This window comes from Fomitopsis serialis (genome assembly GCF_022376445.1).
Source record: "Fomitopsis serialis strain Sig1Antser10 chromosome Unknown B0H18scaffold_169, whole genome shotgun sequence".
Lineage (NCBI taxonomy): Eukaryota > Fungi > Basidiomycota > Agaricomycetes > Polyporales > Fomitopsidaceae > Fomitopsis > Fomitopsis serialis.
In genome coordinates, this window is record NW_025955129.1 from 43,210 (window position 1) to 69,588 (window position 26,379).

A 26,379-nucleotide genomic window follows, 5' to 3' on the forward strand; every position below is an offset into this window, starting at 1 on the left:
CTTCCACGCGTCCTCACGATGCCTTCGTGATCAGCTCCTGCACGATCTTTACCGCCCTCTTGAACTTCGCTTTGTCCTCCGCTGTCGCCTGCACCGTGCTCGTCCCAGTCCCGCATCCCGCGGGCCCGCCATTCATCCACATAAGGTCGTCGCTCCCGAACGCGATGCTCGTGTCCAGCCCGTAAATGTCCTCGCTCCCCGGTGGCTGCTCCGTCGGGATCGATTTGAGGATATCGTGCAGCTCGCCGACGAGCGTCGTCGCCCCTGTGTCGGTGGCTGACAACGCCTTGCGCTCCTCATCGCCCAGGGAGGGCGTCCCGTCGGGACGCACGGCGGCGGTGGTATTCCAGCTGGGCTGCGAGGGTGTTCCGGTGATCGTGTAGATCGCGCTCGGGGTGGGAGGAGCGAAGCCTCCGGTGATCCCTATAGGTAATCGTAGATGTGTGAGTCGATGTCTGCTCGCATGATCAAGACAAACTGTGGCTGACCGTGTTGCAGGCGGAGCGAGAACTCGGTCGGGGCCATGGTGGTTTCGTCGGGACACTGAGCGTGCAGGGACTACGAACGGAGGTTGGCTGTGGGTATGGGTGAAGGCGCGATTGGTACGTGCGATCGTTATCCGCAGCTTATAATGCGCGTTGTGAGCCTCCGGATACGTGCCACTCGGCCGGACGCGCTCATGCGCGGTTGTGGCGGAAGCGCCACTGCCCTCCTGATTGGGCCTGGCACGTCATTACTAGGCACGCTCGAGGTAAGAACTCAAACAAATGTGCGGTAGATTTTTGGCTGTAATTACTCTGAAGATACATGGGTACTGACTTCGTCGTAGATGAAGGCCAAATCAGTACGCGGATATTGCCTAAGGGTTCCTTTGAAGGGGTACGAACTCGGAAAGTATCGTAGCCTTACATGTGCATCGTGCGTACTACCTACCAGGTAGGACCGGGGCACTGCAAGTCTGTAAGTACTGATCTGTCAAATATTGCAACAGATAACCCAGAAGCAGCTATCAGAGGGTGGTCACAGCTAGCACTGCTGCAGCGCTGACGGTACAATATCATATAAATTCTCTAGCATCCTGTTTGTTTCTGGCGACGCGTGTCAACTCCTCACGTCTCAAGATCTCACCAGTTATGCGCTCATCACGACTGGTTCTCGGGAGATGTGGTTACAGAGGAATGCTCAATGGGGTCGCACGAACGCTGAGTAATTGTCTCGCCCTCCTCGAACACACAGCCAAACTTTAACGACGTCGCCCCAATATGTACCATCTGCCAGGCTTTCAGCGGCTCGTGTCGGCCCAGTTGTCGAAGAGAGCCAGGTAACGCTTCCAGCGGCCTGCGTCAAAGCTCTCGATGCGCTTCCAGTCTTCGCTGTCCAACATGATGCGCAACCAGATCAGCACCCCAGCGACATACGTGTCGGCATGGGTGACCTTGCCGTCGTCGCCGCCAGGCCCCCCGCCGCTCAGCAACAGCCTTCCATTGCCAGCCGCGTCAAACCACGACGCAACGACGCTGAACGCCTTCTCCGCGACCACCCACTGCTCCGCGCGCTTCTCCGACCGGGCGGGCTGAGCTCCTCCAGCTTGCACCCCAGCGACTTCTCGCGCGTCTCGAAGAAATACTCCGCGCTCCGCGGGCTCAGCGACGTCGCGATGGCGTGCAGCATCAGCGGCATGAGTTCTGGTGCAGCTCCGTGGCGAACGCCTGCACGAAGCCTGCCTGGAGGGCGCGCGAGTCCGCGGGGAGGAGCGCGGGCGTGGCGGGGTAGGTCTCGTCGAGGTAGCGCGCGATCCTGGCGGACTCCGTGACCACCGTGCGCGTGCGCGGGTCGTAGATCGCGGGGAGCGTGTACGGCCACGGCGCGACGGACGGCGGGTTCGGCTCGACTCCGAGGGCGGTGAGGACGGACGCGATGTCCGGGTACTCGACGAATTGCGTGCGGTACGGGAGGGCCTTGTAGTTGAGGGCGAATCTGGATTGTGGAGGTCTGAGCGAGTAAAGCAGTTAAATGGGAAGATGCTCACCTCGTCTTCCAGCTGTTGGGCGACCAGGCGGTGCCGGGCACGTCCCGGGGATGTCGTAGAAGATGATATGGTCGGTGTCAGGAAGCGTCATTGCGTTGAGTTGTAACGAGTTGTGCGACGGTAGATCTGACGGTGTATTTCCAGACACTGCTGAAGCACTGGAATGCCGGCAACTGCTGTTGGCGCGAGACCTTAAATGAGTCCATCAAGACCACTGTAGCCGCCCAGTCACTCTGGCTCACTCAGCGCTGTCTGCAAAACACTCTGTCAGCGAATGTTCTTCAACAGACCCCGTAGCACATCATGGACAGATGAGTCACTGTCCGTGCTTCGTGCTCAGAACGATCGTGCTAAGTTACATTGAAAGCAGGATGCCAGTACTACCAGTGAGCTGCGAAATTAGTATCAGCGTGTTGCACAGTTGTTCTGAAGGATATGGACCTTTCTTTTAAGCCCGGGCTCAAGAACCAGAGTGTCAGGCAAGGATACGGGGGCAAAAGGATGGATTTCTGGTGCGCTATGTGCGGTTGTCCGATGCAAAGTCCAACTGGGGCTGGGCGTTTCGCGCGACGCGCTTGCGTCAGGTGATGGCGTTGGATCACCGGCGTTCGACTATCCTGACTGACTGACTGACGCAATACTCGCGATACGCGCTTGGTAACAGCCTCTATATAGACCATTCATGCCAATATTAGCAAGACGGAAGAAAGATGTTTTCGAGCGTGAGGGAACTGGCCAGCGCGGAGAGGGGATAAGCGCCCTCTCGTGTGTACGATGTCTCGACGGCTGAGGAAAGGGTATAGCTCCCTCCTCCCCCGAGATCAGTCAGCGACAGAGGAAATTTGAACGAGGTGAGCTGTCTCCAAGCTGTCATTAAATTCAGGCTCAGAAGTTCTCGCCCGGAACGTCTACTGCCAGTTCGGTACACATCTGTGGTGGACCTTAACAGAACCGCTCTTAGGTCCTCCGAGTCGCACCTTCTACCACCAGTGTTCGCAAACGCAGGTCCAAGACTCTGCTGTCTTTACGTGTCTTCGGTGGCCTTGATCCTGCGCACGAGCAATGCCAGTGTACTGAACAGTCTCACATGTACCGTCAGCACAGAGATCGCGATGCAAGGTCGGAACGCAGTAGTGCCCGCTGTCTTACGTCGTGAAATGAGCCTCCCAGGTGTAGTCAGCAGATCACGCAGTCCTCTTTAAAACTGAGGTTGTACATGGCCTTATCAACCGTCTTCTCGATCTTTTTCCAGTCCGCCCGTCGCTGAATGAACTCATATACGTCCTATGTCATGAATGTCAATCACTAGCAACCAGATCTCGAGTGACGTCCACGTACCTCCGGTTTGTACGCGCCCCCGTAGCGCGTCACATCGCGGACAATCTGGGCCAAGTCTTTGGCATCCTCGACCACGTAGACGTGTCCGAGCATCTTGAGGTACGAAAACTCAGCTGCGATGCTGCTGACCTACACCGGGATCAGTACAGAATACGAGCCTGTCTCTTTACATCATACCTTCAATGACGAAATGAATGTATGATACGCATTCAAGTCAGCGATGACCTGGAATCCACCGTTGAGCGATATGATCTGCCGCTTTAAATGCTTCTGGAGGATGCTGCAATAATGCGGGCCCGGCTTAGAACTCTGCCTCGACCGGGTGGCAGAGCAACGACTCACGCAATCAAGCGAATACCGATCTCCTGGTAAAAGACCTCGAGCACTTCCTTGCTCGTGCTCCCCTTAAGCAGCTGGCAATGCATCTTCAGGCACTGGATCGCCTCGACGCAGCCCTTCGACGGTCCCAGCTCGAGTGGAGAACCCTCATGCGGGTAGTATGCGCGGGGCCCCGTGAGCTTCATGATGATGTGCTCCACCTACGCGAACCGTCGATGAGTCAAACGCCGCAAGAGTCATCCCGGTAGACGATATCATACTTGGTTCATTAGTGCATCAGTGCCAGCGTTGAGCCCGGCAGCGACGCAATCATCGAGCACGTCTTCAAAGCGCTTCTTCTCACGTACCACGGCGTTCAGGAAGTCGGTACGGTCAATGTGGGGTGCCTATACCGCGTGCTCAGCCCCGAGAATGCTCAAAATGTGAACACACGACGAACTCACCAGTTCCTTGTCGAAGTACACCTGAACCATACTCTGGATGGTGTCGCCCACATGCACCAGCTCGAAGAACTGGAGCAGCGGTGCGACGCTCCTCGTCTCTTCGTGCTCCGCCGGCTGGTACGTCCTCATTTGCTGTGTCGCTCTGTTTATACGCATCAGCATCTCACACATTTCTCCATCACACGTCGACGAGGTACACACGTATCAAACCCGGGCTTGACGTGCCGCTCGCCGATCGCTTGCAGCAGGAGAACGAAGATCTCCTCGATCGTGTCCCGTACTCGGTGGCCGTACTGCCCCGGGTATCCCGAGAACGTCTCCGCACGCTTGAGGGACTCGCGATCGGCGTGGATGAGCTCGAGGGCGATGTCGAGCGAGAGCAAAAGATCAAATTTATCGAAGGTCGTCGGCTGCGGCGCGGGTAGCGGAGTGGAAGTGCGCGTAGAAGTCGAGGTTGAGGAGGAGGTCGTCTTCGAGAAGATAGATGGTGTAAGCTGGGAGTGGGCGGTCGTACTCGACGACACGGACCCTGGTGTATATGTCAATACCCAAGCAAGCACTTACAGGCGTACACTCACATCTGTCTGTCTTCTCACTCTCGATCTCCATATCCTTCTCGTTTGCGAACTCATCTTCGTCCTGATCCCCCGCATCCCCGTCCGCATCCTCGTCCACATCCCCGATCTCGAACAACGTGCTTCCATCCTGGCCCTTCTCGAAGTCTTGTGTATACCAGTTCTTCTTGTAGTCCACACTCCCGCCACGAGACTGCCTCCACGAGCCGAGCTTCGAGAACCGCTTCCCAATCCCTCCTACACCACTGCCTCCCCAACACTGTCCGCGTCACCCGCCGCGCTCGCACCCCACTTCTGCGGGTTCAGCATCGAGATGCCCTGGACAGCCGCGGACCCGCCCGCCGCGACGGCCTTGCCGACGGTAGCTGCTGTGCGCGGGACGATCGTCACGGGAAGGAGGAGTACGTCCGTGAAGGACGCGAGCACGTTGCGCTTCACCTGCGCAGGATTCGACGACCCGATGAAGCGCACCTGCGTATGTTCTGCAGATGTCTGCTGCCCGGGGATGGCTGGCCCGGACCGCTGGAGGAACTAAGAGCAGGATAAGAGCCAAGGCAGGGTAATGTATAAGAGAGTGTACCTGCACTTCCCAGGCCCGACACGTTCGCTCGAAGCATGCTTTGACGAATTCAATCTCCTCGTCGAGATACTCGTCCATGTTCGGCTCGAACATACGATACCTGCAGTCGATCATTAGTCCTACGCTGCGGATGGAACGCTACAAATGTGTACTGACGCGACGTCCTCCGCCTGTGCCTTCGTTACCAGTGAGTCGCTCCGCTCGCACGCGACCTCGAAAATGGCGTCCGCCATCCGCCACGCCTCCCTGAACGACGCGGCGCACGCCTTGAGAAACGTCTCATTGCTGAGCTCGCGCGCGCGGGTCAAGAGCGGCGCGACGTACTCGCCTACCTAATACCACTTTGAGACATAGACGTGAGGAATATTACTGTAGACTCACCACATCCCCCGCTAGGCGATCCGCAAACGAGAGCAGCACACCCGTCGCGGGCGGGAACACGCGCACTGCTCGTGCGCCGTGTTCCCTGAGCGCCGCGAGAATCTCGCCCATGAACGCGTCCATCGCGTCAAAATCGAGTTGCCCGTCCTCCGCGAAGTTGTCCAGTGGGCGCCACTTCGCCTGCTCATAGAAGATCTCCCGCTTCTCGATCCACACCGTGCCCAGCTCCCAGCGCACCTCGCTGCTCCCTCTGTCTGTCTCCCCGAAGCCGACGCTCCTCCCCTCGCCACCACTTCGATCCAACACTTCCCAGCTCGCCTCGGCCGCCTCGCGCATCCCGGCTTCGTCTGCTCGTCCATCCGCGACGTCGAACGCAGTAAGGAGGGCGTCTTCAAACCGGTCCGTCGCGGCTCGTAGCGCAGCCGAAAGCGCTGACCACGAACGCAGTGGTTTTACGCGTGGAGAAAGGAATAACGCTAGAAGGCGTAGCGTATGTGCCTGTTGCAGCGGTGTCTGGAACGGCGAAGGCAAGGGTGCGGAGGTTGGAGGAAACAGGGTGGAGAGGACAGCATGTGGGGGTGCGTAGAGCGCGGGGACGAGTGGTTTGAGGAGGGTGTGTACGCGGATGTACTGCGCGCGATAGGTCGGTTTCGGCGGCGGCCCTGGTGACGTTGGTGTCGCGAATGTAGGGAAGGCAGAGCCCGGACGAGGCGTACCAACGGTTGAGAATGCACCTAGAATAGACTGAGGGATATGCCCCCGACAGGAGAATGTACTACTCACCGACGAAGTCACCCATCTCATCCGCAGGCGCATTCAACTCCGCCGAGCCCTCTCCGCCGGACGCGAAGTCGCCAAAGTCGTCGTCGCCGATGTCGACGGTCAGCGTCGGGGGCGCGCCGCCCTTGCTCACCCCGTTGCGCTCTCTCTCCCGCTCCTCCAGCACGCCCAGCACCTCGTGGAGGTGGCCCTTCCCTTTCCTGCCTGTGTCCGTGCTCGCGCGCCCACCTGCACCCGCACGCTTCCCGCAGCCCTGCACGTCGTCCCCCAGCCCGTCGTCCAGCCCGAACAGCCGCCATCTCGCCTCCCACACACGCTCGTCGCGCACGAGCGCGCCCGTCGCCCGGCATGCCTGCGCGTACGCGGGCAGGTCGGGCACGGCGAGGTGTGTGAGCACGACGATGTGCAGGTCGGCGGGAAGCCGGCCGATCCGTTCGAACGGCGCGGGCCCGCGCTGGCGGGCGTGTGCATTGACGAAAGGCGAGCTCGAGGGTGCTGCTGGGCGTGGCGTTAGAGGCGAGAAGCGTGAAAGGCGGTTCTTGGACGAAGCCGATGGTGGCGAGGTGGAAGAGGTGGAAGAGTTGTAAAGTCGGACGGGCTCGAGGGTGGTAAACTTGTCCATGCCGACGACTTGAATAACTGTGCTCGATGGTTGATGTATGGTCAGAGGAGATGAGTGAGGAGAACGGTGCTCATCGTTCGTGACGGTGTTGACGGACCCGCGACCGAACGCGCTTCTCGCAACTGCGCAGTGCGGTTACAAGTCGATTGTGTTCGGTTATGCATGTAGTATTGCCCTTGTCATCGAAACTCACTCGTAAATTCGTGGGTGGATTTAGGAACGAAGGGATCATATTCAGGTCTGTGATGATCGCAAGAAAGAAAACAGACACGGTGCGACGATTTCAGTCAGACTGGCAAGCGGTCATTCTGTCAAGGCGCTCGCGCTCGGTCTGAGCAGTCTCCTCTGTGCAATGGAACTTCGCTCCGTGCCATGGTATTCATACAGCCCTACTCTGACGGTAGGGCACACTGTTGTATCGGAAGGCACTAAAGATGCGCAGCCGCAGAAATCGACATGATTACGGTAGGTCGTCCTAAAGACGCAGAAGTAGTATCATACTGTACAAGATATCAGCTTGAACCGAACCGCTTAAAGCCCGAAAGAGAAACCAGCGAGAGCGAGCCAAACGAGGACAGCGTCGAGAACTTGGGACGACAGGCAGGGCAGGGTAGCGCAATGATTTGGAGCGTTCAGAAAGCCGGAAAGCCGGAAAGCCGAGAGGTCACGGTAAAGCTTGCAGACGGGATCCAAGCGCGAGGAGAATCTTGCGGATTGATGTTGAAGTCGGGAAGAATGTGAATCGAGTGGTCCTCTGGAGTTTAACGAAGCCAAGTTCAGGCGTCGGTCGAGTGCTCAGCGAGAGCCCTGAAAGTCGACCAGGGAGACGATAAATGCGAAGGCATTGTCCGAAACTTCGTGTACGCAGACACATCGGTGCCGACCTTCCGAGTATCCCCAGAAACCGCGAGTGAGAACGAGGCGGAAAAAGGCTCCCCACAGAGGTGGAGGACCCGTGGAGGAGACAGTGCAGAGAAGGTAGCGCCGTTGAGCAGGATGTCCGGTGGAAGACTGGCCGCGTTCGAGACAGAGGGAACAGGAGAGGCCCACGCAAGCTTGTCAAGACCCAAAGGCAATGATTCCACCGCAGCGACCGCCAGCTCGAACGCGGGCTCAGGTTTCGAGTCCTGGAAGAGTTCCGATGCGAAGCTCGTACCGGGCGAGCCGTTGGAGAGCGTCGTGGGCAAAAAGTCCGGGTCTTCAACGATGATTCTAGAGACCTCCGAGTGCGTCGCCTGCTTGTCAGATCCCTGATTCGTTTCCTCGTCCAGTTTCATACCGAGGTCCGCCTTCTCGGTGATTCCAGTTCCGCCAACGATGGGGTCGCACCGCATGAAAGCCGAGTAGTCGTCTGGCCAGGATGCCTGAGAGTAGACGGAGAAGGTGGAGACGGTGTCTTGCAGAGGCTCGGGCGTGCTCCTGCAGCTCGTGCCGATAGTGAGAGCGGGGGTGCCAGGCTCCGAATGCACCTCCAGGTGAGGGTACTGCCAGGCAGGGGAAAGATGGAGTTTATCGCTGTCTTTCTGAGGTGAGGATGCCTCCTAATAGGGAGACGCACTGAGCATCGAAACATATACATCGAGCGAACGAAGAGCACGCACCTCAAGGACAACCACCATGCCCGCCTCGAGGTCCGCCTCGCTGAGCGTTTCAGAGACGCTCGAATCTGCCTTGGGCTCGGCGGTTTCCATAGCTCCTCCGACTTCACTTGTCCTCCGAGTGAACCGCGAAAGACCGCACGACCAGAACCTTCGAACGCGTGGCGCGCCCGCTGAGGTGCTCGCTTCTTGCAGACCTAAAATTTCGGCCTTCCGAGCCGCCGCGCGACGATACCGAGTGATGAACCAGAGAACAAGTAGTAGCACGTTCACGAGGATAATCGCAACGAGAGACCAGAGGAGCGTCGGCGACAGATGTGGATGCCCAGACAAAGGTATCCCAGGCGTAGATGTTAAACCTGTATGACTGGGTGCCGGAGGCATGTTTGTTTGCGTTGAGTCTTGAGGAGACCGCGTATCTTGTGATGATGACGGTGCGTGAAGAGATCTAGGAGAGCAAGGGAGAGCCTATGCAATGACTGTGAAGTAGTGAATGCAAAGTGAGCGACCAGCGTTTGGTCTCTGGAATGACACTGTTCGGTTCGATTCAGTCGTCGCGTCGCGGTCACGTGCTTCGGCGCGTGAGTAGCGTACTACACGGAACTCTTGAGACAATTCAACAATCCCCGACGGGCCTGCGGTGTGAGACAGGGAAAACCACGGTGGATGATGGAGGAGCATGAGTTGAATTTAGAAAAGATGAAGCTGATCGTGAGGCCGTGTAAGACGACTCCCCGGGAGAGCGCGGAGCCTCTCGGAGTTGCGTGAGTACCGCGTTTGCTCACGGGTAAATACCTACTGTATCGTTCCAGTCTTTATCAATGTGGTACACCGATGGGAATTTCGCTTGCGCTGATGTACTTTCTGTGTGCCCGGCTTCTGTGGCGCAACCACGGTACCGGGCCTCCCTGTCAAAGGAACTGAAGAAAGCAATTTCGTCCAGCGGTCAGTACTCACACACGACTCGGAGGAGTTCCCGATCTGCCACCTATATACTCGACATGGTGGGATACCTTCGTCCACGGCCCACCTACCACTTTGGTAAGATGGCTGACGTTCTGCGTGACGACTCCAGCGGTTCCGGCTTGACTGTTGCGATCGCTAGTCATGACATTTTCAAACATCTAGAAATCGACTAAAATAAACCACGAGAGTATGTCTTTAGAAGATGTACCCGGGCTGGGACATCCTTATATGCTATTATATCATACTGTCAGTCCGGCATGCCCTTACACTGCTGGTACATATTGCCAAACCGAGCAACCCACATATTGGGGTGCAAGGGTATGTACAATTATTACGAGCCCTTACATTGATTCCGCCGCTTATAAGGGTCTTGTATGGCCTTATAGGCCGGGTTAGCTTTTGGCGATGACGTGGCTCCAGCTGCCAGTGGACTCGACTTCGAGACGTCTTGTCGTATTGAGAGTCTGCCTAGGGGAGACGTACGGCGAAAGTTCATCAAATCGACGTTGTATGTGAAGATAACACAGCTGATATCCCTACACCAGTATAATATCCTACCAAGTGACCGATGTTGATAGCTCTAGCCCATAAACTGTATACTGCTGTTCCGGACTTTCGCGATAATTTCGTTATAGAAGGACCTACACCTCTTGTGGATCGCCTCCGGGCGGATTGCCTCAGTTGTACAAGCCGTCTCGAAATCGATGATGCGGTATTTGTAGGTGCGGTTGTTCCTGGAAGATGGAAGGCCGGCGATGGCTTTAGGCTGCTCGTACGCGCGAACGATGTTGGAACACTCCCAATCGGTATAGTCAACCTGCAGTTGGCACAGCTCCTTGCTCATGTCGAATAAGTCCTGCCTAAGTCGGAATCAGATTTAACGATTCACTGCACTTCGTGTCCGTCAAGACTCACTCGAGCTCTTTGAGTTGCTGGGGGGTCGAATACAATGGAAGAGGTTCGCCTACATCCTCCAACAGCAGGACGTTCAAGCTCGCCATTTGATTGGGCATCCTGAACATGTTGATCGTTTTCTTATCCCGCGGGAACGTGCACTCCGGGGCCCACGGGATGACGACGTGCTCGAGGAGGTTGACGAAGCACCGGAAGTAGCCATAACAGTGCGGAATGACGACGCCTTGCAAAGAGTGCAGATAGTCGTACATCGCTGCCTCTTCCGCCAGATGCTGGCCTTCTAATTCCGCGGAGACCTTGATCACCATGGGCGGAAAACTGTAGGCCGCCTCAGAGGGTTCATGCGACACCCCATGACAGACCCTGTAGATAGTGTGGCTCTCCCCGTCACGCAAGACTTCGCCAACATGCAGATGAAGATCGAGATGGCTGTCGGGTGAGAGTATGGACGGGGAATCTGGCGGACTAAGATCCTTGGGCTCGGATTCATAGGACACAGCCGCCGTATACCACTGTCGCAGATGTGAAATCTCTCTCGGCATTCTGAGAGCAGCAGCTTTGCCGCTATAGTCCTTCACGAGGCCATGGATAGTGAGCGATTTCGCAGTGAGCGGTTGCTGAGAATTTTTTCAATTGAACGTATGCCGTCACCATTGTTAACTTGGCTCACCAACAGCGGTTTTACGGTCCCTGTGAAAGCGTCCATGATTTTGCTCGTAAATGTCGATGAAGGAGAATGTCGGAAGATTGGAGGTCAAAGTGCTACGCAGAGATTCGAATTAGTAGGTCTGCGAGTGCTTAAGTACTGCTTATAGACGCTTACTGATCGGTTGGAGGACGGGCCCATCATGATTCTTATGCGAAGGCGATACTCCTCTCGGCTCTAAAGAATACACGACATGTGTTATAAACGCGACGGACCCGAGTCCGCTGCCCACGCATAGTCGGTGGTCCAGGAAGCACCGGTGCGAGTGATGTGTACTCATATGAGCGTAAGGCTCGGATCTGCAGTTGTGCGATGCATACATATGCGAGGCCTGAAACGGGGACGTCAAAATCTGCGCCATAAATGAAAGTTTCGTTGAAACTTTCACTGAAACTTTCATAATGAAAGTTTCATATGCCGTTTTGAAAGTTTGTCCGTGTTGATAACTTGTTCTTGCATCAACGAAAGTCTCCTGTTTATCGCCGCAAAAGCGAAACTTTCACGTGTATCGTTAGGAGAATGAAACTTTCATGTTTCTTGTGCGCGACATGAAACTTTCATAACGTAGGCGGCTGTAATGCAGGCGGTATATAACAGGCTGCACCTCGTGCGACGCGACTGCGACCTCTGTCCCTCGGGCCCAGTGACCGTGCAGTCGCGACTCGCGCAAGCGCCGGACGCTGCTCGACTCGAACGGACCCCTCCGAGTCTGCTTTGCTTCTGCTGCTACTATGTAGTTACTGTCATTCCGCTAGCCAACGACGCAACTGCAATACGACCACCAAACCACGCATCAAGATGATCATTTCATCTCCGACGAAGACAGTAAGGATTCGGAAGAGGCGAGGGTATATAAAGTAAGCGCGAGTGTGCACTGACCAAGAGTGCGCCGAGTCAACAGCGGTACCGAAGGCCCGACGCAGAGCACTAGGGCCGGGGCGCGTGGAGCGAAGGTAAGTACAGAAGGCACGAGCGAGCTAACTGACCTTGGGCACAGGACACGGCGACGCGCAGCACAACGTACTCGCCGACCATGAGCGCGCCAGGAGAATGCCACGCGTGCAAACACAGGCAACGGGCAGGCCGCGGGCACGGACACAAGGGCGGGTAGACAAACTGTGGGCGAGCTGGTGGATCGGCAAGCGGGTGTATCGACAAGCGGGCAAGCGTGCGTCGGCGGAGAGCACGGTAAGTTAGGCTAGCGTGTCGTCGTGCAGCACGACACGCATGACAACCGCGAGCGCGCTGGGCGAATGCCCAGCACGCAAGCACAGCCGACAAACGTTCAGCGCGTACACCGGGCGGGCAAGCGGGCACACGAGCAGGCGGACGAGCGGGCAGGCGGACGGGTGGATGAGCGAGCAGACGGCGGGCGGACGGGCGAGCGGACGAACAGACAGGAATGTGAAGGGTCGAGCAGGTGAGTAAGCAAACGGGTGGGTGTGCGAACCGGTGGTCTGACGAGGGCAGGGCGCGGGCGGCGCGGTTGCGTGCGGCACGACACACACGACGACCGCGAGCGCGCTGGGCCAATGCCCAGCACGCAGGCACGGCCGACGAATGCGAGACGGGCAAATCGGCGAGTGAGCGAGTGGACGGGCGAGTTGGTGAGTGGACGGGCAGGGGAGCGGGTGCGCGGGCAGGTGGACGAGCAGGCAGGCGTGCAGAGGGTGCATTGTCACGCAGGACGTCACGCCGACGGCGAGTACGCAGCTGACGAACAGACAGCACGCACACGGATCACCTGAATACGCGGGGACAGGGCTCCGCACCGCATACAACACGCCCGCCACGAACGCGTAGGGCCAATGCCCAGTACACATACAGTCGACGAACGCGCAGGCGGGCGAGCGGGCACAAGTGAGCGAGTGAGCGGGTGTGGAGATGGGCAGAGCCTGCCAACCCTACACCCACGGTTCGCCCTCGACAACGCCGACCCACACCGTCCACGGCCTGCTAGCGGCCCGTGCGACACCGTCTGCCTGTGGACGAGTGTTCCACTAAGTACTCCAGACAGTGGCAGGATCCGGCTCGGTCTCCGCCCGCGCCCGTCACTGTTCGGGGTGTCGTCCATGTCCGCAGCAATACAGCTAGCAGGTGAACTCACCTTGTGTACTGCCATCTGCCGCCACTCCGGCTTCTGCATGCCCGCCAAGCAGTACTGCATGTGCCTCGCGAGTCCACAGACTGAGTGGGGAGTAGCGGGACGAAAGAGGGCAAGGGTTAGTTAGTTCCCTCTTATATACTGTGAACAAGTTGGACGAGAGATCGTATGAAAGGTTGATACATTGAAAGATACGTGAGCAACCGAGCAATGAAAGTTTCAGATGCCAGAAATGAAAGTTTCCGACTGCCTGACACGAAAGTATCAGGGAAAGCGAAAGTTTCAGCGCGAAAGTTTCCGACCGCAAACGGACGAATATGAAAGTTTCGCGCGCGGTATGTTGAAACTTTCATCTCGTCCGCAGATTTTGACATTCCGCCTGAAACAGGCCGCCTGTGCGCAGTAACCCCGCAATATGTAAGCACAATGTACAAGCAGTTGATACATAGCGAATTGGTCACGGTCTGTAGCAGCGAACCAATGAACATATTCTCTGCTATGGTGAACATCTCCGTGTCAGCGTCCCGAATATTCCTCGAGAACTACGTGGAACCGGGACGTACCAGAACTGCTGAGTCAAGGCGGTCGTATGTACGAAGACGACCGCCGCGGCTGAAGCGCGCCACCGTCGCGTTCCTCACGTGCGCACGCACTGCGACAGCGGCCTCCCGCGTACTAGGCTAACTGCTTGCAGTCAACCGTCGTCTTCAAATAGTACAGTCCCGCATTCGCGCTGCTGTAGTCACTGCGCTACTCACTGCCCCTGATATGAGTCACGACGGCGACAAACTGAAGCAGCGCCGCCGCTCCGACTATCCGTACTTCCTGACCTACCGTACGCGCTGGTTCGTACAAACACTGCGTCGCGTACTCGGTCTGACTCTTATCCCTCCGCAGGAGCGACAACGACCAGTACGGGCACATGAACAACTCCGTATACTACCACCTATTCGACTCCATCGTGAACACCTACCTGATCACGCGCTGTGGGCTGTCCCCGACACACTCACAGCAGATCGGGCTCGTCGTCTCGTCCTGGTGCCGATTCTTCGCGCCCGTGTCATTCCCGACCGTGGTTGACCTCGGCCTACGCGTAACGAGCCTCGGGAACAGCTCCGTGGCATACGAAGTGGCCGTGTTTGAGGAGGGAAAGGACGCGGCTAGTGCAGTGGGCGGGTACACGCATGTCTTCGTGGACAGCGAGAGTAGACGAAGCACGCCGATCGGTTCTGGTATGCGCGAAGGGTTTGATAAGCTAGGTGTCAAACGTACAGAATTTGTCAATTCAAAGCTATAACGTTCGATGTCTGGGAAACTGGGACCTATATGACTGGGAGTGTTCCTCCTACTCCGCGCTATGGTCTGAGCGGATCTGTCCCCTAGTACTCTGGACAATCCGTATGACAACATTCAACGCGTCAATGCCCGTGTTCAGGTTCCTTCTTCTCAACTGGAATATACAGGTTCGAGACACTATCTGAACTATCCTAGGGTCTTCTCGCGCCGGAACGCATGCAGCTAGTGCCTGATACCTTCAATGTGGTGAGCCAACACTCCGACCTCTGATAAAACCCTACTGAGGCCCTTGATGTGTCTCCGCTCAGACGAAAGTACATTATAGGATCAACGTGGTTATCAAGTGATTCATTTAGCCACTGCCCACACAGGCGAGACGAGGCTATGCGATGTGGAATACACGCACTGCGCTTCATCGTACCCATGGAACGGGCCGTGCAGTGCTCCTTTGAGGTCCAAGCACAAGTATAAGGCAATGCGACGTAAGCTTGTATGCCGGTGGAACAGGGGTGGCTCAGGACGAGTGCGCCGCAGTGCGCACAGCAGTTGCCGTGAGTTGGAATATACGTCGGCCTTCGAGAGAAGCGAGTATTGACGAGAGCTCCAGCTGATGGTCGAATGCAGACTCGAGCCATGACTGTGGCTCGATGAGGCGTCGAGGACGCGGTGATACTGAAGTGCTCGGAGGATCCACGACGTCGGTGGACGCATGCATCACGCGTAGACGCGCGAGTTGTCATCGCGTCTGACATCCTCTGCGCTCAGGCCTACCGTCTGTCCTCCCGCCCACGACTCATCTTCCTTGCTTTGTTTCTTCCTTGGAAGGGCTCATGCGTGTTGGATCAGCGCATTCTCAGCGCCTTGGACCCAGATGGGCGCACATATAAGACCACGCCTCTAGTCGGCGGCTGTGTCCCGGGCTTCGCGTCTGGGGCGTGCCTTCTCAAGAGTGCTAACGCATGTCTTAGTTGCGTTAGCATCATCGCGCATTCGTGAGCGACATGATTGCTCGATACAGCCCAGGCGCGTGGTCCCTTCTATGCTCACGGGTATGTGTCCATCAAAACTCTGTTCGTGGCAGCGTTAACGACGTTCTGCGGCATCCCTTTTGGAGCAGTTCATGTTGACCGACACGACGTACAGAGTCTTGTGCGGAAAGACCATCAACATACGGACCTAGACATTTTGACCGTCTGTGCGTCAACGAGACAGTCAACTTGTCCTGTCAATGCGCAGCCTTGGTGCCGGTCGGCTATTCAATCCCATAAAGCAGATCAAAGCACAGGTTTATTCTTGACCTCTCATCCTGGGCTCTCGGTAAGTACATCAAGGCGTTCTCAGTTGCTCGAAACAATTGTACGCAAAATCCTCTCAGAATATTGGATGGTGCGCAGCCGGGCCCTTCCGAGAGCGAGACGCGGATGCGTCTCAACCAGTTCATTCAGATTGCGAACAAAGTGGCCCGGACCTCACGCATCAGAACACGAACGGAACTCTGCATGGAGAGCAGGAAATGCATTTACGCAGCCAGGTCTTCCATGTCCTGGGTTCTACCACGTGCGCGCTTCCTACCGATGCAAGGTATTACGATAACCATATTCTCGCAGAGTGTGGCGCGAACGCAGTGGATTAGAGCACTGCGCACCCAGTGAGCAGTTCGACGTAACCTTGTACGTCCCTGGTACGAGGGCGGCTCAAGACATGCGGCGAGCCTGTGCATTGGCCCGAGCTGGCCTCGTACTGATATAAGAAATGCGGGATGCTGCCTCTCTTGCGCTCTAGTCCGCAGGTCATCTGTTCGAGCCTTCCGCGTTCTGCGCCTGCGCTCTCCTCCCGACTTCTATCGCCGTTCCTGGTCCACAACGCTCAGAGCCTACCATCTATTCTCACCGACCGGTTCTGCCTCGCGGATTGCACCCGACTCGCTGCTGCCAAGTTCACGGTTTTCACGGGTGAGATCTCGGAAGAGTGGTGTCTGCACGACATAACCTGATACTTCCGCACTATATACAGGGCACCGAGCGTCAACTCAGATATCGCTAGAAGTTTTGCGGATATAACGTAGTCGGGTATATTTTCCAATATACCGGGGATCCATTGAACCATAATGACCCGATGGTGTGATTACCAGATGGCGGATGCAGTCGATGGCGAAGGGTGGCCACTGGAAGGCCATGCCCCAAAAGTGCAGGACTGCTTCAGACCGCCCACGTACTCAAGGTATGCCTTCCGTTTGCCCGGGTGTCCGTTGCTCATATTGACTTGCTTCCTGAACGCAGTGATACCTGTCCGCGATTTCCTCAGGAACTGATCGACCGCATCTGCAAGTTCCTTCGGTACGATCCTTTCACACTGACGAGGTGCCGCCTCGTTTGCCACGCTTGGTTTCACGCCGCATGGCGCCTCTGTTTGCCCAGCTGGCTCCAGTTGAAAACCGGAAAGGCCTTAGGCAACTGCGCACGCATGTTCTTGTCAAATGGCAATCGTCCATATGGCAAGACATTTACCAGCCTGGAGATTGTGGAGGACCCTCGAAAGCCTTTCATGCGTGTCTTTCCGATGCGCATCCCCGGGTACATTCTACCGCGATTGACGAGCCTAACGATACGGGACTTCGACTGCGCAGTCACCAGGCCACATCATCGCTTCTTCCACTTCCTCTCCTACTACACCAGCATCACGGGACTAGACATTGTGCAGTGCTGCTTTCGCAATATAGCGGAAGTCCGTAGGATCTCTAATGCACTGCCGAATCTCGAAAACCTGTCTCTTTGTGGAATCACACTGCAGCACCCACTGGCGCCTGATCCAGTGGCCCGCTACACTCCCTCGTTCTGCAACAAGCTCAAGAGTCTCAGACTTAGAGCTTTGCACTCAACTTTCGAGTTTGCTACTCACTCTCGTGAACACCTTCGATTCCTATTGGATGGTGTATGTGTTGGAACATGCGTTTAGGCACGAGCTCGCAAGCTCGGCCGAGATAGTTCCTGAATGAAGATAAGGGAGGTCAGGGTATATAAACCGTAGTTTTCGATGTACCTACCTTACGCGATTGCCCTTCGGGCATCGTCCGCGCCCGGGACACTCGCGCCCGTCGACCGTCGTTCCGCTTGTTCTCACACAATCGTGTCAGCCCACCTGGGGGTTTACTACCAGAAGGCTCTGGGGGCAGCCGAAAGCCCGCCGCTCGCTGCGTTGCTGGACCTCGTGCGCATGCTGTCACTCGCCGATGCTCTGCTGGCCGTCGCTGTGCCGCAGACTCCCGCCGTCATCGTCGACCCACCTGCCTAGACGAGGCTGAAGTCGTCTACCCGCCGTTGAACGCCGCACGCGCGCCACCGCCGCCGCACGTCGTACGATCGACCTGTCGAACCGAACCGCCCGGGACAGGGCCGAAGCTGTCCACCGCCGAACCGTTGTCTTGCCCGCCGCCGAGGGCACCGTCGTCGAACCGTTGAACCATTGAACCGCCCGCCGAGGGTACCGAACCGCCCGCCGAGGGCACCGCTGAACTGTCCGTCGAGGACACCGCCGATCGAATTGTTGTCGCTGGAGATGTTGAAGTTGCCGGATTTGGACGAGGATCGCGCCGCCGTACGTTTACGCCTTACCTTCGCACCTAAGGGTCGCCCGTCGTAGCTCATCGCGAGCATGGACTATCGGCCGAATGTCGGAGTGTTGGAATGGGTGTCGGAGCTGGATGACTGCGCCGAGAGGATGAGGATTTGAGTTTGGGGGAGTGCCGGATATTGAACTGCGGGGAGTGCATACGACGCGCTCGCTTGCTTCGCTCGGGGGAGTGTGTTGGAACATGCGTTTAGGCACGAGCTCGCAAGCTCGGCCGAGATAGTTCCTGAATGAAGATAAGGGAGGTCAGGGTATATAAACCGTAGTTTTCGATGTACCTACCTTACGCGATTGCCCTTCGGGCATCGTCCGCGCCCGGGACACTCGCGCCCGTCGACCGTCGTTCCGCTTGTTCTCACAGTATGTGCCACGTACTCGTATGTAACTGAGCTAGAGTTTCCACTGCACTACTACTCTTCGTTTTCACATCTTCATCAGTTTCTATGCCATTTCCCTCATCTGTCCCACTTGTCGCTACTGAATGAATTCGGCCCCCACGTCGAGCCTGCCTCAGCGGCAGACATGTCCCTATACACAGCACATGCACCAACTCCCTCCTTGACAAATTTCGCACTCGAATGTGTCCCCGTGTCGTGGGCATCACAGCTTCTGAAGTTGGTGTTAAACCCGCAAGCTTGTAGCAAACTGGAAGCTATGCGGATTCAATCTTCGGTTTGGGACGGCCGTTGTGCAGAGCTTGGACTACGCGTTACAGAGGTTCTGCGTCTCGCCGGAGCGCTCAAGACGTTCGAGTGTATGTTGCATCTTGCTGATGGTAAAGGTCCTCGTGCATCGTCATTGCAATTATAGTCACTCATTGAAGCAACAGGAGACCCAATCCACGATGCCGTGCCGCGACTTACAACAAATACATCGCTGACAAGACTGATAATGAACTTCCACTCCGTCTATCCATCACTCCCAATGATCCGGAGGGGCCTGGGTACCTTGCTATCTGACATCCGAAGCCCGCATGTGGAGCAACTCGAAATTCGGATTGGCCTACTAGTATCGTCCCACTCCGAGACGTCTGGAGATGGAAACTACTCGGACGCCTCAGTCAGGGAGGCAGACCCTCCCGGCTCCACCTCCTATTTCCACGATATACTCTCTCGTAGCATCTTTGACCAGCTTCCAGCTGCGGAAGTTGTCGCGGAAGTTCCTGACCCCTGGGCCGATGTCTCCACGGGTGTATGGATCAGAGTCCAATTGGTCCGCTCGCCGGAGGGGGAGGCTCAACTTGAAACCGCCACAATGTCTGCGATCAAGACAGACATGATTACCCTGTTCGCACCATGGCTGGACCGCGGAGTTGTACAGCTCGAATTCTATCCGGATCCTGACGATGAATATTCCGTCACTCGCTCCTCCTCATCAGTACTCCGTGTTCTTGGTGAGTGTCACGACTCCGTTACCGGTAAGGGCGCAGCCGCGATCTGTTCAGTATGCTCATACGCTAGAGTAGGGACTCGAACACATACCAGCATAAAGGAGATACAGGACTCGGAGGACGATGAACGCGAAGGAGGCGCACGCGATGTCAGTGGAGATACGGAGACAGAAGACGTGGTTTATCCGGGGCCAATGGACTCCAACGCACTTGGATCTGCACGACTGACCTCGGATTATCAAGTTGTATGTCGCTCGACTTTTATATGCCGGAAAGCACCTCACTCATAGACCACCCAGACCCAGGTTAATGACCAAACTCAGAAAGCGGTCCAGACCGAGACATCGTGTCTTGGTGAACAGTGTCTGGAGCGGCAATCCATCGGACACATCGCTGCTACCCGCCCAGGCTTTCGCAGTCGAATTGCGAGACTCGTGCGCACGATCCTTTGTAGTCCACAAAGAAAGGACGTGCAGGAATAGGATTCGGGAATGTGGATATGACACACGGGGACAGGATGATTGATAGGTTTGCCAGGTCGTTCGTGGATGTGCAGGACGCGCCGCGTACATGAATCGTCTTATCTATCGAATGCGCTTGAATCATATGGGGTCGCACCACGCAGGACCTATCGATCAGTAGTCACTCTCAGGCCGTGCGAGTAAGAGGTGAGATGGACGCGCACGAAGGCGGAGAGCAGCGTGACGACGCGATGCTGAAGCCCTCTAGAACCGCCCACGCAGTTGACCGGTTTCCCACTTGCTACCAGGCATGAAAACTGTCGCGTCGCAGCTGTGCCAGTGGAGCGAAGATCTCGTATACGCGTGTCGCGTCGCACTTTGCCGCACTATCTGCGGAAGAGTTTTTGTATCGAGCTGTACGCGCATGAGGCCTAAGAACGACGGTGGAGTCGATATCACCTGCGTTACGATCAGGTTTCTCGCATAAAGATCCGACGGTTTCTGAACATGCAGCTAAGTCACTTGAAATTCAGAGGAGAGCCGCAGCTAATACGAAGAAGAACGCAAATGGTCGGTACGCAGACGGCAAGTTCTTGGTAACTTACAGCCCGATCGCGAGGGTGGAGTTCTATGCCATGCGACAAGAGCCGCCCAATTGCGGCGCAGGGAGGGGATGTCCTTCGGAAGTGGCGGATCCACTGCGATCGGCGAGCGTTGGTCGACGAACTGCGTATCCCGTCCACTCGGTCTGTGTATAGGTCGGACGATAGCCGTAGGCTGTGGACGAAACTGGCAAATGGGAAGCGCAATGCGTCCGCGGCGCAGCCGCAAGAGGTTCTCGCCAGGCGTCGCGTACGCGGTGAGGCTCGTTGGGTGGAGACGGCCTTGCGAGACGTTCGGCGGGTGATGTACGAGTTCGGTATATATGCGTGGTCTTGAAGGGGGTAGGACCGGAGGTCTTCGGCTGCAACGTCGCGATCAGTTCAGCGAAGAGATACTCCGTCCATACGTGTTCGTGTTGGTGGTTAGACGTGAGCCACGTACCACGAAGGCGCCCCATGAGATACCCGTGCTGCGCCCAACGAGGGCAGCGAACACACGCCCTTGACCGTTCGAGCCAGGAACGTACGCAGTTCACCCCCAGATGGTGCCGTGACGCGCAAGACGTGTCAGAGATGCGACTGCCGTTCCGGGCGCGACGTGCGGCCTGTCAAGCCTCCGAGGACGCACCGCGAAAGCTTTTGACCAGACGCTGCTCTTGCTGCGAGGACACTGGAGGGTGTGAATACTCGGAATCCTGGGTGTAGTCGTGAGCAGCGTGAGATGCGTGGATGCGAGGATCACCGGTAGCAAGAGGGTGGACGGGTCGTTCGCGGGAGACGCAGGCGAGGACGAGAGCTCGAGTAGACAAAGAGACTCGGGGGCGAGGATTCGAGCGAGCACGCACCCATCAGCCGGAGGTCGCTAGTGTATTCTCCAGGGGTATAGCCAGTCCTGCGATATGCAGACATGCCGCATACAAAGAGGACAGCCTACGGTGCGCCATTGAGCGTGGCGTGAGGTGGATGAAGAAGGAGTGTGTTTAGGACTCGCCAAGCAAGCATGTCTGCCCGCCTGCAGTGACCGCGGAAGACGGACGACCTCGCATGTTCTTGTGTCGTAACGGTAGACGGATTGCGAGTCTGTGAGTACGTGATAGGATCGTTCACAACAAGGATCTTCCGAGCGTATCTGAGTCTCATCAAGCTCGAAAGAAGCCGCAACGGAACTGGCCCGAGACTCACCGGAACGACCGTAGTTGCCCTACAAGCCTCCACCGTCAGTGGCCTCCGCAGATGCAGTTTGCGTCGACTGTCAAGCGTTGTTATGACTCGGATCGCAGGTCGTATGAGCAGCCTAGAAGTAGAGAGAAGAGGATAGGCGGGAGTCGAGCTCACGCGCGTCGAATTAAGACCGCGCCCACCGGAACGGAGGACGGGGACCGACATGCAACGGCTGGAGGCGGCAAGAGTCTGCACGCTATAATCTCGAGTCGTGCCGAGGAGACCTTTGTGCGCATGTTGGTCAGATCCTCGCACGCGAGACGGTGACGCGTATGGCCTTCAGGGGAGCGTGCATCGCGGAACGGCCGTGCACAATCTGCAGAGGGCGGGTACGCTTGAGACGCGACAGGTGGTCGATATCATCGTCGGTGTCGCAGCGGGTGGCCAATGAGCGAGAGGCGCTCTCTTTGGGAGCGGAGAAGAGAGAGAGGCGGGACGGATGACGTGACTGACGAGAGCGGCCGTGGACACTTCCTCTAGATCCAACGCAGTTAGACACAAGCTACGATACGGTACATTTTTATAATCATGGACGCTGCACGCGTACGGTGACGTACGCCTGTGCACACGTACACTCACTGGCAGCGCGTCGCGCATATGCTTGGGTCACCAGGGCAGATCGACCTACACAGTGTTCGACCCTCCGATTCAGGCGGCTCCCTCAGGCTCGTCGATCTCGTCCTCCCCAGGATGCTCCGATTCGTCGGTTCCAGCCTGCACGTTCGCGGGCTTGCTACTGGAGGCTTCAGCCTGAGGGCTGTCGTCGGCTGCCAGGTCCTGCACGTCGGGCTTCGCGACATTCGCGGTCTTCGTTGGGGGCCCTTGCTCACTGGCCTGGCACTGGTCGGCTTCACCGCAGACGTCGGGTTCGCCGCAGACGCCGGCTTAACCATAGACATCGTCGTCACTGCAGATGCCAATGGAGACACCGATGGAAACGCGGCCCTGTTGCTGAGCTTCGCACGCATCCGCTCGAAGTTGAGGAAGCTCGTGCCCTTGGTGGCAGGCTCAGGTTCGTCGATGTCGCCCAAGTTGAGTCGACCGCTTTGTGTGCGTGCATAGCAGTGAGTCACCAGAAAGGGTGGACACGTCGGACTCACGAGATGTGGCCCCAGATTTCCTTCTTCGTCTCGTCGTAGTACTCAGGGAGCTCGTCCTGCAGTGTCTCGAGGATCGCCATGAGACTGTCCCACCTGCGATGGAGGGACGTCATGCTGTTGACGGGCGGATAACATGATGTGGATGCCACTTACCTGGCTGCGAACAGCTTGTTCGTGAAGTCAGAATGTCCGTGATTCACGATCTCCGTGAGCGCCCACTCGATCTGCGAGTGCGACCATTCAGTGCTGGATATGATCGGAAGATCAAAGCAAAGCACGGCCTACTCACAGCATTGCATACCAGGGCTATCAGATTGTCGGGTACCTTGGCGAACTCCTCTATCGCGGCATGCAGATTGGCATCTGCGCGCGCTCCCAGCGCCCAGTGCTGGAAGATCACCTCATAGATGGCAGGATGGCGGAAGGGTCCGTCCTCGTTGAAGTGACTTGCCTGGAGCCTCCGGCGTAAGTGATTCGGCGCACGTAGGCTACGCCACTGCCCACCTTCACGTCCAGACGCTTACGACTGTCAAAGACCAGGCTGATGTCGCTGAACACGAAGTTGGGGATGTTACGGGATCCCGTGCCGTCGTTAACTTGCGTCGGATGCGCCTTGAGCAGCCACGCGGCCGCGCTGCTTCTCTGTTCGGCAGACAACCCACGGAGACCGTACAACGGCTCGATGACGCTCTCCGCCTTCTTCCTCAACTCGTTGCGGAGCTGTGATGCGCAGGCCCAGACCTACGAACGGATCAGCGCGCTCTCTGAAGTTGCAGACTGCGTGTCGCTCACAATAGTAGAGACACGCTTCTGCAGCTCCTTGCGCTCCGTCTTCTCCTCCTTAGTCTCCTTCCTGTCGCTCTTCTTCTTCGGGGGCGCGAGCATCTGGAAGCCGGCCTTCAACGCCCTGATGCGGCGTCCTTCCTTGTCGCGCATCTCGTGCGCATCGTTCAAGCTGGCTTCAACGAGGGTGTTTCTTTCCGGTAGACGGTCGCTGGGAACCGACGTCTCCGACGTCCAAGCCGACTTGAGCGCGATGCGCAGACGCAGGCAGTTCTGCGAGGCGGAGACCAGCGCCCTGACGTCGGTCGGAAGGTCGGTCATCTTGGCGCGCTGTTTTTTGGTGCGCGTGCCCATCCGAGTCGACCGTCGACGCGTGCCTTGCCCGTTTGCCGTCTTGGTACGCAAGACCTGCGGGATTAGCGGAATTAGCTCGTACTTCGCTTCTGTGACGCGCAGCTCACCACTACGTCGTCGTCATCGTCAATCTCATCGATTTCACTGCGCTCTTCCTCTTCCCCCTTCTCCGTTTCGCCGTTGTCGTCGTCTGCGTCTGCATCTGCGTCTGCATCATCGTCGCTGACCCCAGCATCGCGATCGTCATCGCTCTTGTCAGCATCACTTGCGCTGATTGGCTTCGTAGCCGTTGCCTTGCTGACTACTCTAGAGACATCTTTACCCTTGCCGTTCGCAGCTGTCTGCGACATCTTGTCGCTCCCGCGAAGCTGTATGAATATCTGCAATCAGCGTCGGGCGTGTGGGAGACGAAGAAACGATAGAGCTAGGTACCTTGTTTTTACTCGAGAGACCAGGCTGCGCCTTCTTCGCGGCTTGCGTAGCCTGCTGACTTTCGTCGCCGCTGTAGCTCCTGTCTTCAGAATTTTCGCTGGGTTGCCTGGTCTTGGTCTTGGCCTTCGACATCGTCGTCGTCTGGCCTGCTGGGTTGTTGGATTATCGAACGTAAATCATCGCTACAATAGTTAGTGAGCGCACCGAGTGACTGAGCAACCGCAGCCTCATCGTCGTCCAGGTCGAATGAGCTTTTCGCCAGTTTTGCAGGTGGTTTCAGTGTAACCTTGCCGGCCAGCTTTCGCTTAGGCTTGGACTTAGGCTGTGCCTTGGCTTTAACAGTAAGGCATATAACATCAGAAGGAATCTATCGCTGCAAAAATACCACAGACGTACGCTGGGACGCAACTGTTCTCGACTTCTGGCTCTTGTTCTTCTGTCCCTCTGAGTCATTCCCACTTTCTTCGTCCTCGCCTTTGGTGATCTCGTCGTTGACATGTACATCTTCGCCGACTATAGCGTGCTCCGCTTCATCAGAGTCTTGAACCACTTTCTTCTTCTTGTACTTGCGAGGCTGCCGCTCTTCTTCGCTCGAGTCCTGGCGATCTGCGTTCATCATCGCGGCGGATCTCTTGCGCGTGTCTGACGCTGCATCGTTGACGCAAATCAATGCAAACCAAGCGTCACTCACTTTTCTGGAGCGACACCTTTGCGCTCTTGGTGGCCCCCTTCGCCATCTTGCGAAGCTGGGCGAGAGTCTGCCTGTCCGCAAGAGACAGGCGAGACGAGTCGATGGTCGGGATATCCGAGTCGCTTCCTGACGACGCCTCGCTGGCTTGCTCTCGAGCCTTTGCACGATCTTGTTTGCCGGCGCCTCGCTTGGAGGTGGAGCGTTCGTCTGTAGCGGATGCCTGTTTTCGAGCGGCGGAGCCAGTGCGTGGTCCCATTCTGGCAGTGCGTGGAACACAGAAGCTGGCAGCGAGTAGAATGCGAACCGAGGATGAGGCAAAGTGAAAACCGGACGTACCCGAACTAAGCCGGGACCTGTCCAGAGAAGGTCCTGACAGCTGCTGTCAACGACAGGCAATTGAAACACGCCACATGCAACGCTAGTCTGTGGGCAGGTACATTACTTATCTGAGTCTGCCTCAATCTGCCGTCAGTTGTAATGCTACATTGCTACTGCAGGCTCAGCCGCTCCTCCGCAGCCACCAGCGAGAAGCGCCTTTGTGGCGTGACCGCGTCCATCTCCGGACGCGCGTGGGTGGCGCAAACGCGTTGACGCATACCGCCGCGACCACCTCGCCCGCCGTCCATCCCGCGCATCATTCCTCTCAGGTTATAGCCTGTTCCTGTCCGACGATAGCCTTCCTGCGCGCCGCCGACTACACCGCCCACACTTGTACGCCCTTCGCTCCGCCCCCGCCCTCCATCAAGGCCGTCCATGCAGCCGTGCCAAAGCACCTCTTTGCGTGGTCGACGCCAAGTCGTATGTTCTATGTGGTTGCCACGTCTTCCTCACCGACGGCTTCTGTCCGTTCGCAATGCAAATGATGTGCTCGTGTCGGTGCTGCTTGGTCCCTCCGGCGCAAGAGGAGCGCACGCGTTGAGGTCATGCTGGAGTGGGTGATGTGGGCGACGTATTGGTTCTGGCAGACTCGGACCGTCGTATTCATGGGCATCTGGTGAGCATCCCGTTGTTGGTGCTTGTGCATCTACGAGACAAGACTCCCACTG

General features: G+C 57.0%; 9 protein-coding genes across 9 annotated transcripts; 3 read left to right on the plus strand and 6 right to left on the minus strand.

Moving 5' to 3' along the window:
* Positions 1 to 13: 13 nt before the first annotated feature.
* B0H18DRAFT_887441 (uncharacterized protein) lies at positions 14 to 525 on the minus strand (the record flags this gene model as incomplete). The annotated part of the gene is made up of 2 exons (XM_048041175.1): positions 14 to 423; positions 489 to 525. 2 exons carry the CDS (start codon positions 523 to 525, stop codon positions 14 to 16), a joined length of 447 nt encoding a protein of 148 aa, XP_047886379.1.
* Positions 526 to 3,054: 2,529 nt separating this feature from the next.
* B0H18DRAFT_141684 (exocyst complex component Sec10-like protein) lies at positions 3,055 to 4,859 on the minus strand. The gene is made up of 8 exons (XM_048036834.1): positions 4,728 to 4,859; positions 4,351 to 4,678; positions 4,150 to 4,291; positions 3,967 to 4,092; positions 3,710 to 3,906; positions 3,545 to 3,647; positions 3,368 to 3,496; positions 3,055 to 3,313 (listed from the first exon to the last, which is right to left on the minus strand). Exons 1-8 carry the CDS (start codon positions 4,756 to 4,758, stop codon positions 3,206 to 3,208), a joined length of 1,164 nt encoding a protein of 387 aa, XP_047886380.1. The 5' UTR covers positions 4,759 to 4,859; the 3' UTR covers positions 3,055 to 3,205.
* A 2,592-nt stretch (positions 4,860 to 7,451) lies between these two features.
* B0H18DRAFT_1145738 (uncharacterized protein) lies at positions 7,452 to 9,191 on the minus strand. The gene is made up of 2 exons (XM_048035689.1): positions 8,689 to 9,191; positions 7,452 to 8,628 (listed from the first exon to the last, which is right to left on the minus strand). The coding sequence occupies exons 1-2, from the start codon at positions 9,067 to 9,069 to the stop codon at positions 7,864 to 7,866; spliced, it is 1,146 nt and encodes a 381-aa protein (XP_047886381.1). The 5' UTR covers positions 9,070 to 9,191; the 3' UTR covers positions 7,452 to 7,863.
* A 1,040-nt stretch (positions 9,192 to 10,231) lies between these two features.
* B0H18DRAFT_1125810 (uncharacterized protein) lies at positions 10,232 to 11,272 on the minus strand (the record flags this gene model as incomplete). Its single annotated transcript, XM_048035068.1, has 3 exons — positions 10,232 to 10,511; positions 10,567 to 11,183; positions 11,237 to 11,272. 3 exons carry the CDS (start codon positions 11,270 to 11,272, stop codon positions 10,232 to 10,234), a joined length of 933 nt encoding a protein of 310 aa, XP_047886382.1.
* A 1,132-nt stretch (positions 11,273 to 12,404) lies between these two features.
* B0H18DRAFT_141781 (uncharacterized protein) lies at positions 12,405 to 13,551 on the plus strand. Its single transcript, XM_048036835.1, has 3 exons — positions 12,405 to 12,692; positions 12,743 to 12,977; positions 13,035 to 13,551. Exons 1-3 carry the CDS (start codon positions 12,500 to 12,502, stop codon positions 13,501 to 13,503), a joined length of 897 nt encoding a protein of 298 aa, XP_047886383.1. The 5' UTR covers positions 12,405 to 12,499; the 3' UTR covers positions 13,504 to 13,551.
* A 456-nt stretch (positions 13,552 to 14,007) lies between these two features.
* B0H18DRAFT_1046494 (thioesterase) lies at positions 14,008 to 14,971 on the plus strand. The gene is made up of 2 exons (XM_048030795.1): positions 14,008 to 14,221; positions 14,274 to 14,971. The coding sequence occupies exons 1-2, from the start codon at positions 14,145 to 14,147 to the stop codon at positions 14,671 to 14,673; spliced, it is 477 nt and encodes a 158-aa protein (XP_047886384.1). The 5' UTR covers positions 14,008 to 14,144; the 3' UTR covers positions 14,674 to 14,971.
* A 3,602-nt stretch (positions 14,972 to 18,573) lies between these two features.
* Positions 18,574 to 20,308, plus strand: B0H18DRAFT_141797 (uncharacterized protein). The gene is made up of 4 exons (XM_048036836.1): positions 18,574 to 19,074; positions 19,129 to 19,716; positions 19,765 to 19,934; positions 19,989 to 20,308. Exons 1-4 carry the CDS (start codon positions 18,822 to 18,824, stop codon positions 20,169 to 20,171), a joined length of 1,194 nt encoding a protein of 397 aa, XP_047886385.1. The 5' UTR covers positions 18,574 to 18,821; the 3' UTR covers positions 20,172 to 20,308.
* A 2,037-nt stretch (positions 20,309 to 22,345) lies between these two features.
* B0H18DRAFT_1046511 (uncharacterized protein) lies at positions 22,346 to 23,063 on the minus strand (the record flags this gene model as incomplete). The annotated part of the gene is made up of 1 exon (XM_048030796.1): positions 22,346 to 23,063. A coding segment is annotated over exon 1 (314 nt), but the record flags the coding sequence as incomplete, so codon positions are not given.
* Positions 23,064 to 23,160: 97 nt separating this feature from the next.
* Positions 23,161 to 25,699, minus strand: B0H18DRAFT_141827 (uncharacterized protein). The gene is made up of 9 exons (XM_048036837.1): positions 25,334 to 25,699; positions 25,039 to 25,290; positions 24,847 to 24,975; positions 24,643 to 24,791; positions 24,318 to 24,578; positions 23,866 to 24,264; positions 23,578 to 23,814; positions 23,227 to 23,524; positions 23,161 to 23,166 (listed from the first exon to the last, which is right to left on the minus strand). Exons 1-8 carry the CDS (start codon positions 25,587 to 25,589, stop codon positions 23,270 to 23,272), a joined length of 1,938 nt encoding a protein of 645 aa, XP_047886387.1. The 5' UTR covers positions 25,590 to 25,699; the 3' UTR covers positions 23,161 to 23,166; positions 23,227 to 23,269.
* Between the last annotated feature and the right edge of the window lie 680 nt (positions 25,700 to 26,379).